We start from the raw sequence: 14,522 nt of genomic DNA, 5'->3' as shown, positions 1-14,522 counted from the left end.
TTATTACTCCCCATCATCAGTCACACCTGGCAACCATTATTACTGCCCATCATCAGTCACACCTGGCAACCATTATTACTCCCCATCATCAGTCACACCTGGCAACCATTATTACTCCCCATCATCAGTCACACCTGGCAATTACCATCATCAGTCACACCTGGCACCATTATTACTCCCCATCATCAGTCACACCTGGCAACCATTATTACTCCCCATCATCAGTCACACCTGGCAACCATTATTACTCCCCATCATCAGTCACACCTGGCAACCATTACTACTCCCCATCATCAGTCACACCTGGACTTCATTACTAACTTGTTTACTTAACATTTATCTAACACTCTGCTCTGTCAGTCATCAGGTCGTATTGTTTCTGTTTTCCTTGTTAGACGTTTCTTCTGTTTTGTATTTGTTCCATGTTCGTTATCATTAAAGTCACACTGCACTTGCTTCCAGACTCACTGTATCTACGTTACACATATGTGGCTGACAAAATGCCATGTACTCATGAAGGCCCAATGTTCTCTTGTGTGGTAAAATAACAAGGTGCCAAAATTCCCCAGAGCCAGACTTCCTATTCAGGTAAGCATGCACACACACACAAAGGTGAACATCCATGCATACACACAGTTAAACACAAACACATTCAGGTATACACACACAGTTTTCTCCACAAAGAAGAGCAAAGGTCAAAATGTATAAAAATGTGTGTCGACATTTTAGGTATCAGGTAAAAATTGTTGGACTACTGTTATGCGTTTTCTATCAGAAGAAATAAGCAATTATAGGTAACAAACACGATACACATGGTACCAAGCCACTAAGGTGAATCTGCTCATTTGACTGAATAATTATGTCTTCAGTAAATAATACATATCCACCTTACATTATCAAACTGAGTCCTAAAAACAGCCCGTTTTCTTTCTGCAACATGGGACACACTTTAGTGACTACAATCAAAAGGTTTCTCTTTGAATTTTTTGGTCAGAGTGGAAGAGTTTCAGGAAAGTGAAACTTGAGTTTATCTTAATTAAGAGAAGAGCACAGGATGTAAGGATGAAACGTTCTCGCCTCTAGCATCTTCCCCTTCTTCCTCTGGTGATTTAGCTTGGAGGAGACACCTCCGATGGAGAAAAAAAACAGGATATGAATACTATACATGTAAATGATGTGTAGGAAAATGAGATAGAGGAGAGAGAGAAAGATGGAAAGAAAGATGGAGGGAGAGGAGGAGAGGAGGAAATGAGAGGGAGGCATAGATAGTGGAGAGATATATGGAGATACAAATAAATGGGGGAATTGTAATTATTTTATTATAAACAAATGAATTCACCTGCCGAAGAAAATTAGTCTAAAGGATAAAATGACAGATGGAGAGATATAGTGAGACATAAATGTTCAGTGACTAGGTGTTCCAGACCTTTCTATATTATGTTCAGTGACTAGGTGTTCCAGACCTTGCTGTATAATGTTCAGTGACTAGGTGTTACAGACCTTGCTGTATAATGTTCAGTGACTAGGTGTTACAGACCTTGCTGTATAATGTTCAGTGACTAGGTGTTCCAGACCTTGCTGTATAATGTTCAGTGACTAGGTGTTACAGACCTTGCTGTATAATGTTCAGTGACTAGGTGTTCCAGACCTTGCTGTATAATGTTCAGTGACTAGGTGTTACAGACCTTGCTGTATAATGTTCAGTGACTAGCTATTACAGACCTTGCTATATTAGGTTCAGTGACTAGGTGTTCCAGACCTTGCTGTATGATGTTCAGTGACTAGGTGTTCCAGACCTTGCTGTATTATGTTCAGTGACTAGGTGTTCCAGACCTTTCTATATTATGTTCAGTGACTAGGTGTTCCAGACCTTGCTGTATTATGTTCAGTGACTAGGTGTTCCAGACCTTTCTATATTATGTTCAGTGACTAGGTGTTACAGACCTTGCTGTATAATGTTCAGTGACTAGGTGTTACAGACCTTGCTGTATAATGTTCAGTGACTAGGTGTTACAGACCTTTCTATATTATGTTCAGTGACTAGGTGTTACAGACCTTGCTGTATAATGTTCAGTGACTAGGTGTTCCAGACCTTGCTGTATAATGTTCAGTGACTAGGTGTTCCAGACCTTGCTGTATAATGTTCAGTGACTAGGTGTTCCAGACCTTGCTGTATAATGTTCAGTGACTAGGTGTTACAGACCTTTCTATATTATGTTCAGTGACTAGGTGTTCCAGACCTTTCTATATTAGGTTCAGTGACTAGGTGGTACAGACCTTTCTATATTAGGTTCAGTGACTAGGTGTTACAGAACTTTCTATATTATGTTCAGTGACTAGGTGTTACAGACCTTTCTATATTATGTTCAGTGACTAGGTGTTAAAGTCAACAACGCAGCCACTGCCAGCTAGCCTACTTCAGCAGTACTGTATCATTTTTAATCATTTTAGTCAATAAGATTCTTGCTACGTAAGCTCAACTTTCTGAACATTCGAGACGTGTAGTCCACTTGTCATTCCAATCTCCTTTGCATTAGCGTAGCCTCTTCTGTAGCCTGTCAACTATGTGTCTGTCTATCCCTGTTCTCTCCTCTCTGCACAGACCATACAAACGCTCCACACCGCGTGGCCGCGGCCACCCTAATCTGGTGGTCCCAGCGCGCACGACCCACGTGGAGTTCCAGGTCTCCGGTAGCCTCTGGAACTGCCGATCTGCGGCCAACAAGGCAGAGTTCATCTCAGCCTATGCCTCCCTCCAGTCCCTCGACTTCTTGGCACTGACGGAAACATGGATCACCACAGATAACACTGCTACTCCTACTGCTCTCTCTTCGTCCGCCCACGTGTTCTCGCACACCCGAGAGCTTCTGGTCAGCGGGGTGGTGGCACCGGGATCCTCATCTCTCCCAAGTGGTCATTCTCTCTTTCTCCCCTTACCCATCTGTCTATCGCCTCCTTTGAATTCCATGCTGTCACAGTTACCAGCCCTTTCAAGCTTAACATCCTTATCATTTATCGCCCTCCAGGTTCCCTCGGAGAGTTCATCAATGAGCTTGATGCCTTGATAAGCTCCTTTCCTGAGGACGGCTCACCTCTCACAGTTCTGGGCGACTTTAACCTCCCCACGTCTACCTTTGACTCATTCCTCTCTGCCTCCTTCTTTCCACTCCTCTCCTCTTTTGACCTCTCCCTCTCACCTTCCCCCCTACTCACAAGGCAGGCAATACGCTCGACCTCATCTTTACTAGATGCTGTTCTTCCACTAACCTCATTGCAACTCCCCTCCAAGTCTCCGACCACTACCTTGTATCCTTTTCCCTCTCGCTCTCATCCAACACTTCCCACACTGCCCCTACTCGGATGGTATCGCGCCGTCCCAACCTTCGCTCTCTCTCCCCCGCTACTCTCTCCTCTTCCATCCTATCATCTCTTCCCTCTGCTCAAACCTTCTCCAACCTATCTCCTGATTCTGCCTCCTCAACCCTCCTCTCCTCCCTTTCTGCATCCTTTGACTCTCTATGTCCCCTATCCTCCAGGCCGGCTCGGTCCTCCCCTCCCGCTCCGTGGCTCGACGACTCATTGCGAGCTCACAGAACAGGGCTCCGGGCAGCCGAGCGGAAATGGAGGAAAACTCGCCTCCCTGCGGACCTGGCATCCTTTCACTCCCTCCTCTCTACATTTTCCTCTTCTGTCGCTGCTGCTAAAGCCACTTTCTACCACTCTAAATTCCAAGCATCTGCCTCTAACCCTAGGAAGCTCTTTGCCACCTTCTCCTCCCTCCTGAATCCCCCTCCCCCTCCCCCTCCTCCCCCTCTCTGCAGATGACTTCGTCAACCATTTTGAAAAGAAGGTCGACGACATCCGATCCTCGTTTGCTAAGTCAAACGACACCGCTGGTTCTGCTCACACTGCCCTACCCTGTGCTCTGACCTCTTTCTCCCCTCTCTCTCCAGATGAAATCTCGCGTCTTGTGACGGCCGGCCGCCCAACAACCTGCCCGCTTGACCCTATCCCCTCCTCTCTTCTCCAGACCATTTCCGGAGACCTTCTCCCTTACCTCACCTCGCTCATCAACTCATCCCTGACCGCTGGCTACGTCCCTTCCGTCTTCAAGAGAGCGAGAGTTGCACCCCTTCTGAAAAAACCTACACTCGATCCCTCCGATGTCAACAACTACAGACCAGTATCCCTTCTTTCTTTTCTCTCCAAAACCCTTGAATGTGCCGTCCTTGGCCAGCTCTCCCGCTATCTCTCTCAGAATGACCTTCTTGATCCAAATCAGTCAGGTTTCAAGACTAGTCATTCAACTGAGACTGATCTTCTCTGTATCACGGAGGCGCTCCGCACTGCTAAAGCTAACTCTCTCTCCTCTGCTCTCATCCTTCAAGACCTATCGGCTGCCTTCGATACTGTGAACCATCAGATCCTCCTCTCCACCCTCTCCGAGTTGGGCATCTCCGGCGTGGCCCACGCTTGGATTGCGTCCTACCTGACAGGTCGCTCCTACCAGGTGGCGTGGCGAGAATCCGTCTCCTCACCACGTGCTCTCACCACTGGTGTCCCCCAGGGCTCTGTTCTAGGCCCTCTTCTATTCTCGCTATACACCAAGTCACTTGGCTCTGTCATAACCTCACATGGTCTCTCCTATCATTGCTAAGCAGACGACACACAATTAATCTTCTCCTTTCCCCCTTCTGATGACCAGGTGGCGAATCGCATCTCTGCATGTCTGGCAGACATATCAGTGTGGATGACGGATCACCACCTCAAGCTGAACCTCGGCAAGACGGAGCTGCTCTTCCTCCCGGGGAAGGACTGCCCGTTCCATGATCTCGCCATCACGGTTGACAACTCCACTGTGTCCTCCTCCCAGAGCGCTAAGAACCTTGGCGTGATCCTGGACAACACCCTGTCGTTCTCAACTAACATCAAGGCGGTGGCCCGTTCCTGTAGGTTCATGCTCTACAACATCCGCAGAGTACGACCCTGCCTCACACAGGAAGCGGCGCAGGTCCTAATCCAGGCACTTGTCATCTCCCGTCTGGATTACTGCAACTCGCTGTTGGCTGGGCTCCCTGCCTGTGCCATTAAACCCCTACAACTCATCCAGAACGCCGCAGCCCGTCTGGTGTTCAACCTTCCCAAGTTCTCTCACGTCACCCCGCTCCTCCGCTCTCCACTGGCTTCCAGTTGAAGCTCGCATCCGCTACAAGACCATGGTGCTTGCCTACGGAGCTGTGAGGGGAACGGCACCTCAGTACCTCCAGGCTCTGATCAGGCCCTACACCCAAACAAGGGCACTGCGTTCATCCACCTCTGGCCTGCTCGCCTCCCTGCCACTGAGGAAGTACAGTTCCCGCTCAGCCCAGTCAAAACTGTTCGCTGCTCTGGCCCCCCAATGGTGGAACAAACTCCCTCACGACGTCAGGACAGCGGAGTCAATCACCACCTTCCGGAGACACCTGAAACCCCACCTCTTTAAGGAATACCTAGGATAGGATAAAGTAATCCTTCTCACCCCCTTAAAAGATTTAGATGCACTATTGTAAAGTGGCTGCTCCACTGGATGTCATAAGGTGAATGCACCAATTTGTAAGTCGCTCTGGATAAGAGCGTCTGCTAAATGACTTAAATGTAAATGTGTTACAGACCTTGCTGTATAATGTTCAGTGACTAGGTGTTCAAGACCTTGCTATATTATGTTCAGTGACTAGGTGTTCCAGACCTTTCTATATTATGTTCAGTGACTAGGTGTTCCAGACCTTTCTATATTATGTTCAGTGACTAGGTGTTCCAGACATTTCTATATTAGGTTCAGTGACTAGGTGTTCCAGACCTTTCTATATTATGTTCAGTGACTAGGTGTTCCAGACCTTTCTATATTAGGTTCAGTGACTAGGTGTTCCAAACCTTTCTATATTATGTTCAGTGACTAGGTGTTCCAGACCTTTCTATATTATGTTTAGTGACTAGGTGTTCCAGACCTTTCTATATTATGTTCAGTGACTAGGTGTTCCAGACCTTGCTATATTATGTTCAGTGACTAGGTGTTCCAGACCTTTCTATATTATGTTCAGTGACTAGGTGTTCCAGACCTTTCTATATTATGTTCAGTGACTAGGTGTTCCAGACCTTTCTATATTATGTTCAGTGACTAGGTGTTCCAGACCTTTCTATATTATGTTCAGTGACTAGGTGTTCCAGACCTTTCTATATTATGTTCAGTGACTAGGTGTTCCAGACCTTTCTATACTGACTAATGTGTACATTACCTTCTACTATGACTTTCAACAACCAAAATTGCTGTCTTCAATCAACTGTGCTCTACATCAACCCACCCAGTGGGTGTATTTCATCTGCAAGCCTCAGAAGCCATATGACGTTAGGATCATAAAGGAAAATCACAATAACAATACTGTAATCGTGTGCTGGGAAGTTCAGACACATTTTCATCCAATGTGTATGACTGAAGAAAGAACGAGGGATTCACAGATAAAGAGAGAGAGAGCATGAGCGACAGAGAGAGAGAGAGCAGGAGCGACAGAGAGAGAGAGCAGGAGCGACAGAGAGAGAGAGAGAGCAGGAGCGACAGAGAGAGAGAGCAGGAGCGACAGAGAGAGAGAGCAGGAGCGACAGAGAGAGAGAGAGCAGGAGCGACAGATAAAGAGAGAGAGAACAGGAGCGACAGATAAAGAGAGAGAGAGCAGGAGCGACAGATAAAGAGAGAGAGAACAGGAGCGACAGAGAGAGAGAGCAGGAGCGACAGAGAGAGAGAGAGAGCAGGAGCGGCAGAGAGAGAGAGCAGGAGCGACAGAGAGAGAGAGCAGGAGCGACAGATAAAGAGAGACAGAGCAGGAGCGACAGATAAAGAGAGAGAGAACAGGAGCGACAGAGAGAGAGAGCAGGAGCGACAGAGAGAGAGAGCAGGAGCGACAGATAAAGAGAGAGAGAGCAGGAGCGACAGATAAATAGAGAGAGAACAGGAGCGACAGAGAGAGAGAGAGAGCAGGAGCGTCAGAGAGAGAGAGCAGGAGCAACAGAGAGAGAGAGAGAGCAGGAGCGACAGAGAGAGAGAGCAGGAGCGACAGAGAGAGATCAGGAGTGACAGATAAAGAGATAGAGAGCAGGAGCGACAGAGAGAGAGAGATCAGGAGCGACAGATAAAGAGATAGAGATCAGGAGCGACAGAGAGAGAGAGCAGGAGCGACAGAGAGAGAGAGCAGGAGCGACAGAGAGAGATCAGGAGCGACAGATAAAGAGAGAGAGCAGGAGCGACAGATAAAGAGATAGAGAGCAGGAGCGACAGAGAGAGAGCAGGAGCGACAGAGAGAGAGCAGGAGCGAGAGAGAGAGAGCAGGAGCGACAGGGAGAGAGCAGGAGCGACAGAGAGAGAGAGCAGGAGCGACAGAGAGAGAGAGATCAGGAGCGACAGATAAAGAGAGAGAGAGATCAGGAGCGACAGATAAAGAGAGATAGATCAGGAGCGACAGAGAGAGAGAGCAGGAGCGACAGAGAGAGAGAGCAGGAGCGACAGAGAGAGAGCAGGAGCGACAGAGAGAGAGCAGGAGCGACAGAGAGAGAGCAGGAGCGACAGAGAGAGAGCAGGAGCGACAGAGAGAGAGAGCAGGAGCGACAGAGAGAGAGAGTAGGAGCGACAGATAAAGAGAGAGAGATCAGGAGCGACAGAGAGAGAGAGCAGGAGCGACAGATAAAGAGAGAGAGATCAGGAGCGACAGATAAAGAGATAGAGAGCAGGAGCGACAGAGAGAGAGCAGGAGCGACAGAGAGAGAGAGATCAGGAGCGACAGATAAAGAGATAGAGAGCAGGAGCGACAGGGAGAGAGCAGGAGCGACAGGGAGAGAGCAGGAGCGACAGAGAGAGAGAGAGAGCAGGAGCGACAGATAAAGAGATAGAGAGCAGGAGCGACAGAGAGAGATCAGGAGCGACAGAGAGAGAGAGCAGGAGCGACAGATAAAGAGAGGGATAGAGAGGCAGCGACAAAGGCACTGGCAATCTGCTTTAGGGGAGGTGAAGCCTACACATCAGTGACAGCAGCCTCCAGATGTTAATTCTTCCTTTGTTAACTTTGATTGATATCTCCCAGTCAGATGTCTGGGTCTGTTATTATATTACCTACTGGGGGTAACTTCCTTATTCTACAGTTCCAATGTCTACCAGAACTGGAGAGATGGAATGGAGGTACGAGGGCATTTTGTATTTAAGTACAACATTGCTCCACACCAATTATTGTGAAACATGTTTACTAAATTGGTTATCCAAGGGCCAAGGGAGTAGGATGCAGTTGCCCTCGGTAGCAGGAAGTTGTCCACCAACCACTCAGTGGTTACATTCAGATTAAAGGAAGGTAATCTGATCTGAGTTAAAGGCCAACCTCTACCTGAAGCTGGGTATCTAATAGAGTGAGTGTAGATGTCTGTGTCATGAACACACTGTAGACACAGCTTCATTCAATCGTGCTCTGCGTTTCCAGGGAATGATAACGATTTAATCAGGAGCCTGTCTCCCTGGGCCCCCTGTTTGGGAAGGTCACATGGAAATGGGCTCCGGTTGATCTCTTCGGTCCGAGGCAACGTTTTGAAATTAAAAACAAAGTCAGAATGTCCCCTGTGAAACGGTAGGAGAGAACCATGTAGAGAAGGGTCCTGAAGAGAAGGCTCTGTTAAAGGGTTGGGACAGAGAAGAGGTTCAGTTTAGCCAGAGGAGAGTCTGAGATAAGGCTCTGTTAAAGGATTGGGACAGAGAAGAGGTTCAGTTTAGCCAGAGGAGAGAAGGGAGGGAGGGAGGGAGGGGGAGGAGGGAGGGAGGGAGGGAGGGATCCATGTTCCATGAAGGGTTGGTAAAATGTATGAGCTGCTAATATCTAGTACTATATAATATTTCAAATGATTTAGAGGAAGAGTACGTTTCAGAAAAATAGTCGAGTGGAAGATAAAATAAGAAGGGCTAAGAATTTCAAACCAGAGAAGAGAATACATCAGAAAACATTTTTTTTCCTGACCACTCAACTGGATAGCTAACACGCTAACAAGCTAACAGTTGTTTACACATTGCTTTTGAATTACTAAGAGAGTTTCTAGCTACTGGCTACCTGCTGTTAGCTAAAAAACCAAAGGACAAAGGACAGACCAGCTCAGACCGGCGGTGCCAGAACCAACCAAGCTCAGCCAACCCGGTACCAGGACCAACCCAACTCAGTCCAGTGGTGCCAGAACCAGCAAGCTCAGCCGAGAGGTTGCCGGACACAGCTCAGCTCAGCTCCACACATCCCTTCACAGCCCAAGACAGTACTCTAGGGGTAGGACAAATAGAGTCCAACAGGAGGTTACCCCAGACTATACCTCAGCCTCACTGCCAGCTTACATATGCAGAGGCAGCCTCCGGTAAAAGATATATAGACCCTTCATCCATCGGAGAGGTGCGTCAACTGCTGAAGCTGATGTGCAAACTCATAGAATAATCTTAAGATATTTGATTGAACTTTATCAGAAAACATTAATTCTATAAGCTGAAAGAGAAATCAGTTTCACATTCTGAAATTACACACTGTATATAGATATAGTCAACACTACACACTGTATATAGATATAGTCAACACTACACACTGTATATAGATATAGTCATCATTACACACTGTATATAGATATAGTCAACACTACACACTGTATATAGATATAGTCAACACTACACACTGTATATAGATATAGTCAACATTACACACTGTATATAGATATAGTCAACACTACACACTGTATATAGATATAGTCAACACTACACACTGTATATAGATATAGTCAACACTACACACTGTATATAGATATAGTCAACACTACACACTGTATATAGATATAGTCAACACTACACACTGTATATAGATATAGTCAACACTACACACTGTATATAGATATAGTCAACATTACACACTGTATATAGATATAGTCAACACTACACACTGTATATAGATATAGTCAACACTACACACTGTATATAGATATAGTCAACACTACACACTGTATATAGATATAGTCAACACTTGACACATGTTATAATGTTTTGTCTGTTTACGTAATTTTTCTTTCCTGCTATTGAAGAATGCTGATAGTTTGAACACAGCGCAACATCTACTCTTGTGTTGGGTGTGGTTGGTTTGTGTCGGTCGTGGTTGGTTTGTGTTGGGTGTGGTTGGTTTGTGTTGGGTGTGGTTGGTTTGTGTTGGGTGTGGTTGGTTTGTGTTGGGTGTGGTTGGTTTGTGTTGGGCGTGGTTGGTTTGTGTTGGGTGTGGTTGGTTTGTGTTGGGCGTGGTTGGTTTGTGTTGGGTGTGGTTGGTTTGTGTTAGGCGTGGTTGGTTTGTGTTGGGCGTGGTTGGTTTGTGTTGGGCGTGGTTGATTTGTGTAGGGCGAGGTTGGTTTGTGTTGGGCGTGGCTGGTTTGTGTTGGGCGAGGTTGGTTTGTGGTGGGCGTGGTTGGTTTGTGTTGGGCGAGGTTGGTTTGTGTTGGGCGAGGTTGGTTTGTGTTGGGCGTGGTTGGTTTGTGTTGGGCGAGGTTGGTTTGTGTTGGGCGAGGTTGGTTTGTGTTGGGCGTGGTTGGTTTGTGTTGGGCGAGGTTGTTTTGTGTTGGGCGTGGTTGTTTTGTGTTGGGCGTGGTTGTTTTGTGTTGGGCGTGGTTGTTTTGTGTTGGGTGTGGTTGGTTTCTGTTGGCCGTGGTTGGTATATGTTGGGCGTGGTTATTTTGTGTTGGGCGTGGTTGTTTTGTGTTGGGCGTGGTTGGTTTATGTTTTGCGTGGTTGGTATGTGTTGGGCGTGGTTGGTTTGTGTTGGGCGTGGCTGGTTTATGTTGGGCGTGGTTGGTTTGGGTTGGGCGTGGTTGGTGCACTAAGTCTACGTGTTGTGCGGCTGCATCAACCACACACATAATAAAATCAATCAATAAAATGTATTTATAAAGCCCTTTTCACATCAGCAGATGTCACAGAGTGCTTATACAGAAACCCAGTATAAAACCCCAAACAGCAAACAATGCAGATGGTGTGTGTGTGTGTGTGTGTGTGTGTGTGTGTGTGTGTGTGTGTGTGTGTGTGTGTGTGTGTGTGTGTGTGTGTGTGTGTGTGAGTGTATGTCAGAGACTGGGGAGGTGTGAAAATGTCACATAAAGATTTGATGACAGGGACAGAGTGGAGGGAGGTGGGGATGTGGAACGGCAAATTAACCTGACGTTAGAGTGCTCTGCAATACCTGCACGCACACATGCATGCATGCACACAAACACACCAACATACACACACACACAACACACACACACACGCACACATGCACACACGCACACACGCACGCACGCACGCACACACAAACACACCAACATACACACACACACACACACAACACACACACACACGCACACACGCACACACGCACACACGCACACACACACACACACACACACACACACACACACACACACACACACACACACACACACACACACACAACACATATTGCATGTGTAATGCATGCATACTGTTACTGATGTGCTTTGTTAACATTTGTTGAATCTTGTTCTGGAAGCAGCTCTGCAGAGTGGTCAATAGCTGGCACAGCTACAGAGATTTTCAACCTAACCCTAACCTTAACCACACTGCTAACCCTAATGCACATGTATCATTCCACGTGTCTGTGGGTTTTTGTTCCTCCCTTCTACCTGATTGGTGAATTAAGGTACAATGTAGCCAATTATGACTTTGCAGCTGGCCTATCTAAGGGGACATGGCTCAGTTTTGCCTCCAAAACAAGACTCACGACAAGAGAATATGGTAGAAATGTGTGGTGCTACAGGCTGCCCAGGTCATAGAGTATAATATGTGAAGAACAGACGTCACTGATGACATGAACGTGACATTAGTGCTCAGGGGATGTGACCACAAAGTGGGTCATTTGGGAGGAGAGGCAGTAATCAGTATGTGACTGTCATGAAATATAGTACATGCCTTTCAGAGTGTACCACAGTCAGGCTGGAGAAAACCATTCAATGGAAACTCATTAACTTTTATCAGTACAGTAACATGACATTGGGCATCTTGGGAATACGGCTATACATGGTGTGTTTTAGTGTGGCAGGGTGGATTATGAAAAGCACTGAGCGTTAGTGGAATTCGACACAAGAGAACGTACAGTAGTGTGTGATTGCCATACTTATGAGAAGGCAATAGGAGTAGCATGCACATCAAATAAATGACTGTTGATAACATAGCGCCGATACAAATGCTCACCGATTCTATCAATCTATACCCTTAGATACACTCGTAAAAGAGAAAGGAAAGGAATGATTTGTGTAGAAGAAGCAATATACAGACAAGTCAATGGAGTGGAATCAATTTACCATTGACTGAAACACAGAGAGATACTGTCTCCAGTTACAACCTGCTAGTGTACCGTTGTAGCGTGTGAATCCATGTATGATTTTGGCATGTGTCCTCAGAACCTCAAAAAGGTTCTACAGCTCCATCGAGAGCTGGTCGCATCACTCCCTGGTACGGAAACTGCTCGGACTCCGACCGCAAGGCACTACAGAGTGTAGTGCGTACGGCTCAGTACATCACTGGGGCCAAGCTTCCTGCCATCCAGGACCTCTATACCAGGCGGTGTCAGAGGAAGGCCGTAAAAATTTTCAAAGACTCCAGCCACCCTAGTCAACGGCTGTTCTCTCTGCTACCGCACGGCAAGCGGTACCGGAGCACCAAGTTTAGGTCCAAGAGGCTTATAAAACAGCTTCTACCCCCAAGCCACAAGACTTCTGAACAGCTAATCAAATGGCTCCCCAGACTATTTGCATTGACCCCCTCCCTCTCCCCCTCTTTACACTGCTGCTACTCTCTGTTTAATACCATCTATGCATAGTCACTTCAATAACTCTACCGAATACATACTACCTCAACTAATTAACTCTGTACCGGTTCCCCACAGTACATAGTCTCGCTATTGTTGTTTTACTACTGCTCTTTAATTACTTGTTACTTTTATCTCTTATTCTTGTCCATATTTTTTGAAACTTCTTTGGTGGTTGGGGGCTTGTAAGTAAGCATTTCACTGTACAGTTGATTTGATGGGAAGCTAATTGAGTGGAATCCTCAAGGAACAGTCAGGTAGGAAAAACAACGTGACAGACATTATGCTAACATCTGACTCCCGAGTGATCTCTATTCTTGCAATTTGTAGTCCATGACCTTTCTGATTTAGATATGATACTTTTTCAAGAAGTAGTTTGGATTTACACTCTTTCAAACAAGGGTTCCAAACGGCTCCTTTGGCTGTCCCCATAGGAACATCCTTTTGGTAGAACCCTTTTGAGTTCCATGTAGAACCCTCGGTTGAAAGGGTTTTATATGGAATGCAAAAGGATTCTACTTGGAACCGAAAGGGGTTCTTCAAAGGGTTCTCCTATGGGGACAGCCAAATAACTCTTTTAGGTTCTAGATAAAACCTTTTTTTCTAAACGTGTAGTGAACAACAGTGTATGTGTGGGGCTCCCAAGTGGCGCAGCAGACTAAGGCACTGCATCTCAATGCTAGAGGCATCACTACAGACCCTGGTTTGATTTTAGGCTGTATCACCACCGGCCGTGATTGGGAATCCCACAATTTTATTTTAATTTTTTACCTTTATTTAACTAGGCAAGTCAATTAAGAACAAATTCATATTTACAATTGGCCCAGCGTCATCCGGGTTGTGGTTTGACAGGGGTTGGCCATCATTGTAAATAAAAATGTATTCTTAATAGTTAAATAAAGGATATATAAAATAAAAAATTCAAAGTGAAAATATTTGAATCTTATCTTAACTTCTTTCAGTGAGAAGTAATTGGTAGCTTTGGTAAACTATATTTTCTGGGTAGCTTCCCCAACAATGGTTATACTGTATTGCAATCTAGTGAAGGGAATCGACCACTGGAGGCTGCTGACACACACACACACACACACACACACACACACACACACACACACACACACACACACACATGCAAAGCAAACAATTATTGTATGAGTGCTGCCAGGCAGGAGGCTTTGCAATCAATGCTTATGAAGCTAAAATCTTTAATTGAAACAATAATGAAGTGGTCACCCCAACTCTATTTTGTAAAAGCGTAACCACTCTCAAATTCATAGACAGAGCTGTGGATGCAAGGACTGAATATCTAAAATGACATGTGATTGTTTATATATAGAAGTTAACGCTTCAGTCACCTCTCTCTTCCTCTGCCTCTGCCTCTGCCTCTCTCTCTCTCTCTCTCTCTCTCTCTCTCTGTCTCATTTTGTGGGCAGTGTGCACAAAGCCTGTCTCTCTTGAGAGCCATGTCTGCCTACGGCTGCCTTTCTCAATAGCAAGACTATGCTCAATGAGTCTGTACATAGTCAAAGCTTTCCTTATGTTTGGGTCAGTCAAAGTGGTTGCGTATTCTACCACTGTGTACTCCGTTTAGGGCAAAATAGCATTCTAGTCTGCTCTGCGTTCTCT

General features: G+C 46.1%; 1 protein-coding gene across 1 annotated transcript; it reads right to left on the bottom strand.

The window, feature by feature from the left end:
• Positions 1 to 10,140: 10,140 nt before the first annotated feature.
• On the bottom strand, positions 10,141 to 10,929 carry LOC135575071 (salivary glue protein Sgs-3-like). The gene has a single exon (XM_065027228.1). It carries the CDS (start codon positions 10,927 to 10,929, stop codon positions 10,141 to 10,143), a length of 789 nt encoding a protein of 262 aa, XP_064883300.1.
• Between the last annotated feature and the right edge of the window lie 3,593 nt (positions 10,930 to 14,522).

The sequence above is a fragment of the Oncorhynchus nerka genome, linkage group LG14 (assembly GCF_034236695.1).
Source record: "Oncorhynchus nerka isolate Pitt River linkage group LG14, Oner_Uvic_2.0, whole genome shotgun sequence".
NCBI lineage: Eukaryota > Metazoa > Chordata > Actinopteri > Salmoniformes > Salmonidae > Oncorhynchus > Oncorhynchus nerka.
The sequence above is the reverse complement of the archived record's forward strand: the minus strand, read 5'-3'. Positions and strand labels throughout refer to the sequence as shown.

Bases quoted from the DNA above. Each gene is read 5' to 3' on its own strand.
- LOC135575071 (XM_065027228.1), bottom strand. From the start codon at position 10,929: ATGTGTGTGGTTGATGCAGCCGCACAACACGTAGACTTAGTGCACCAA.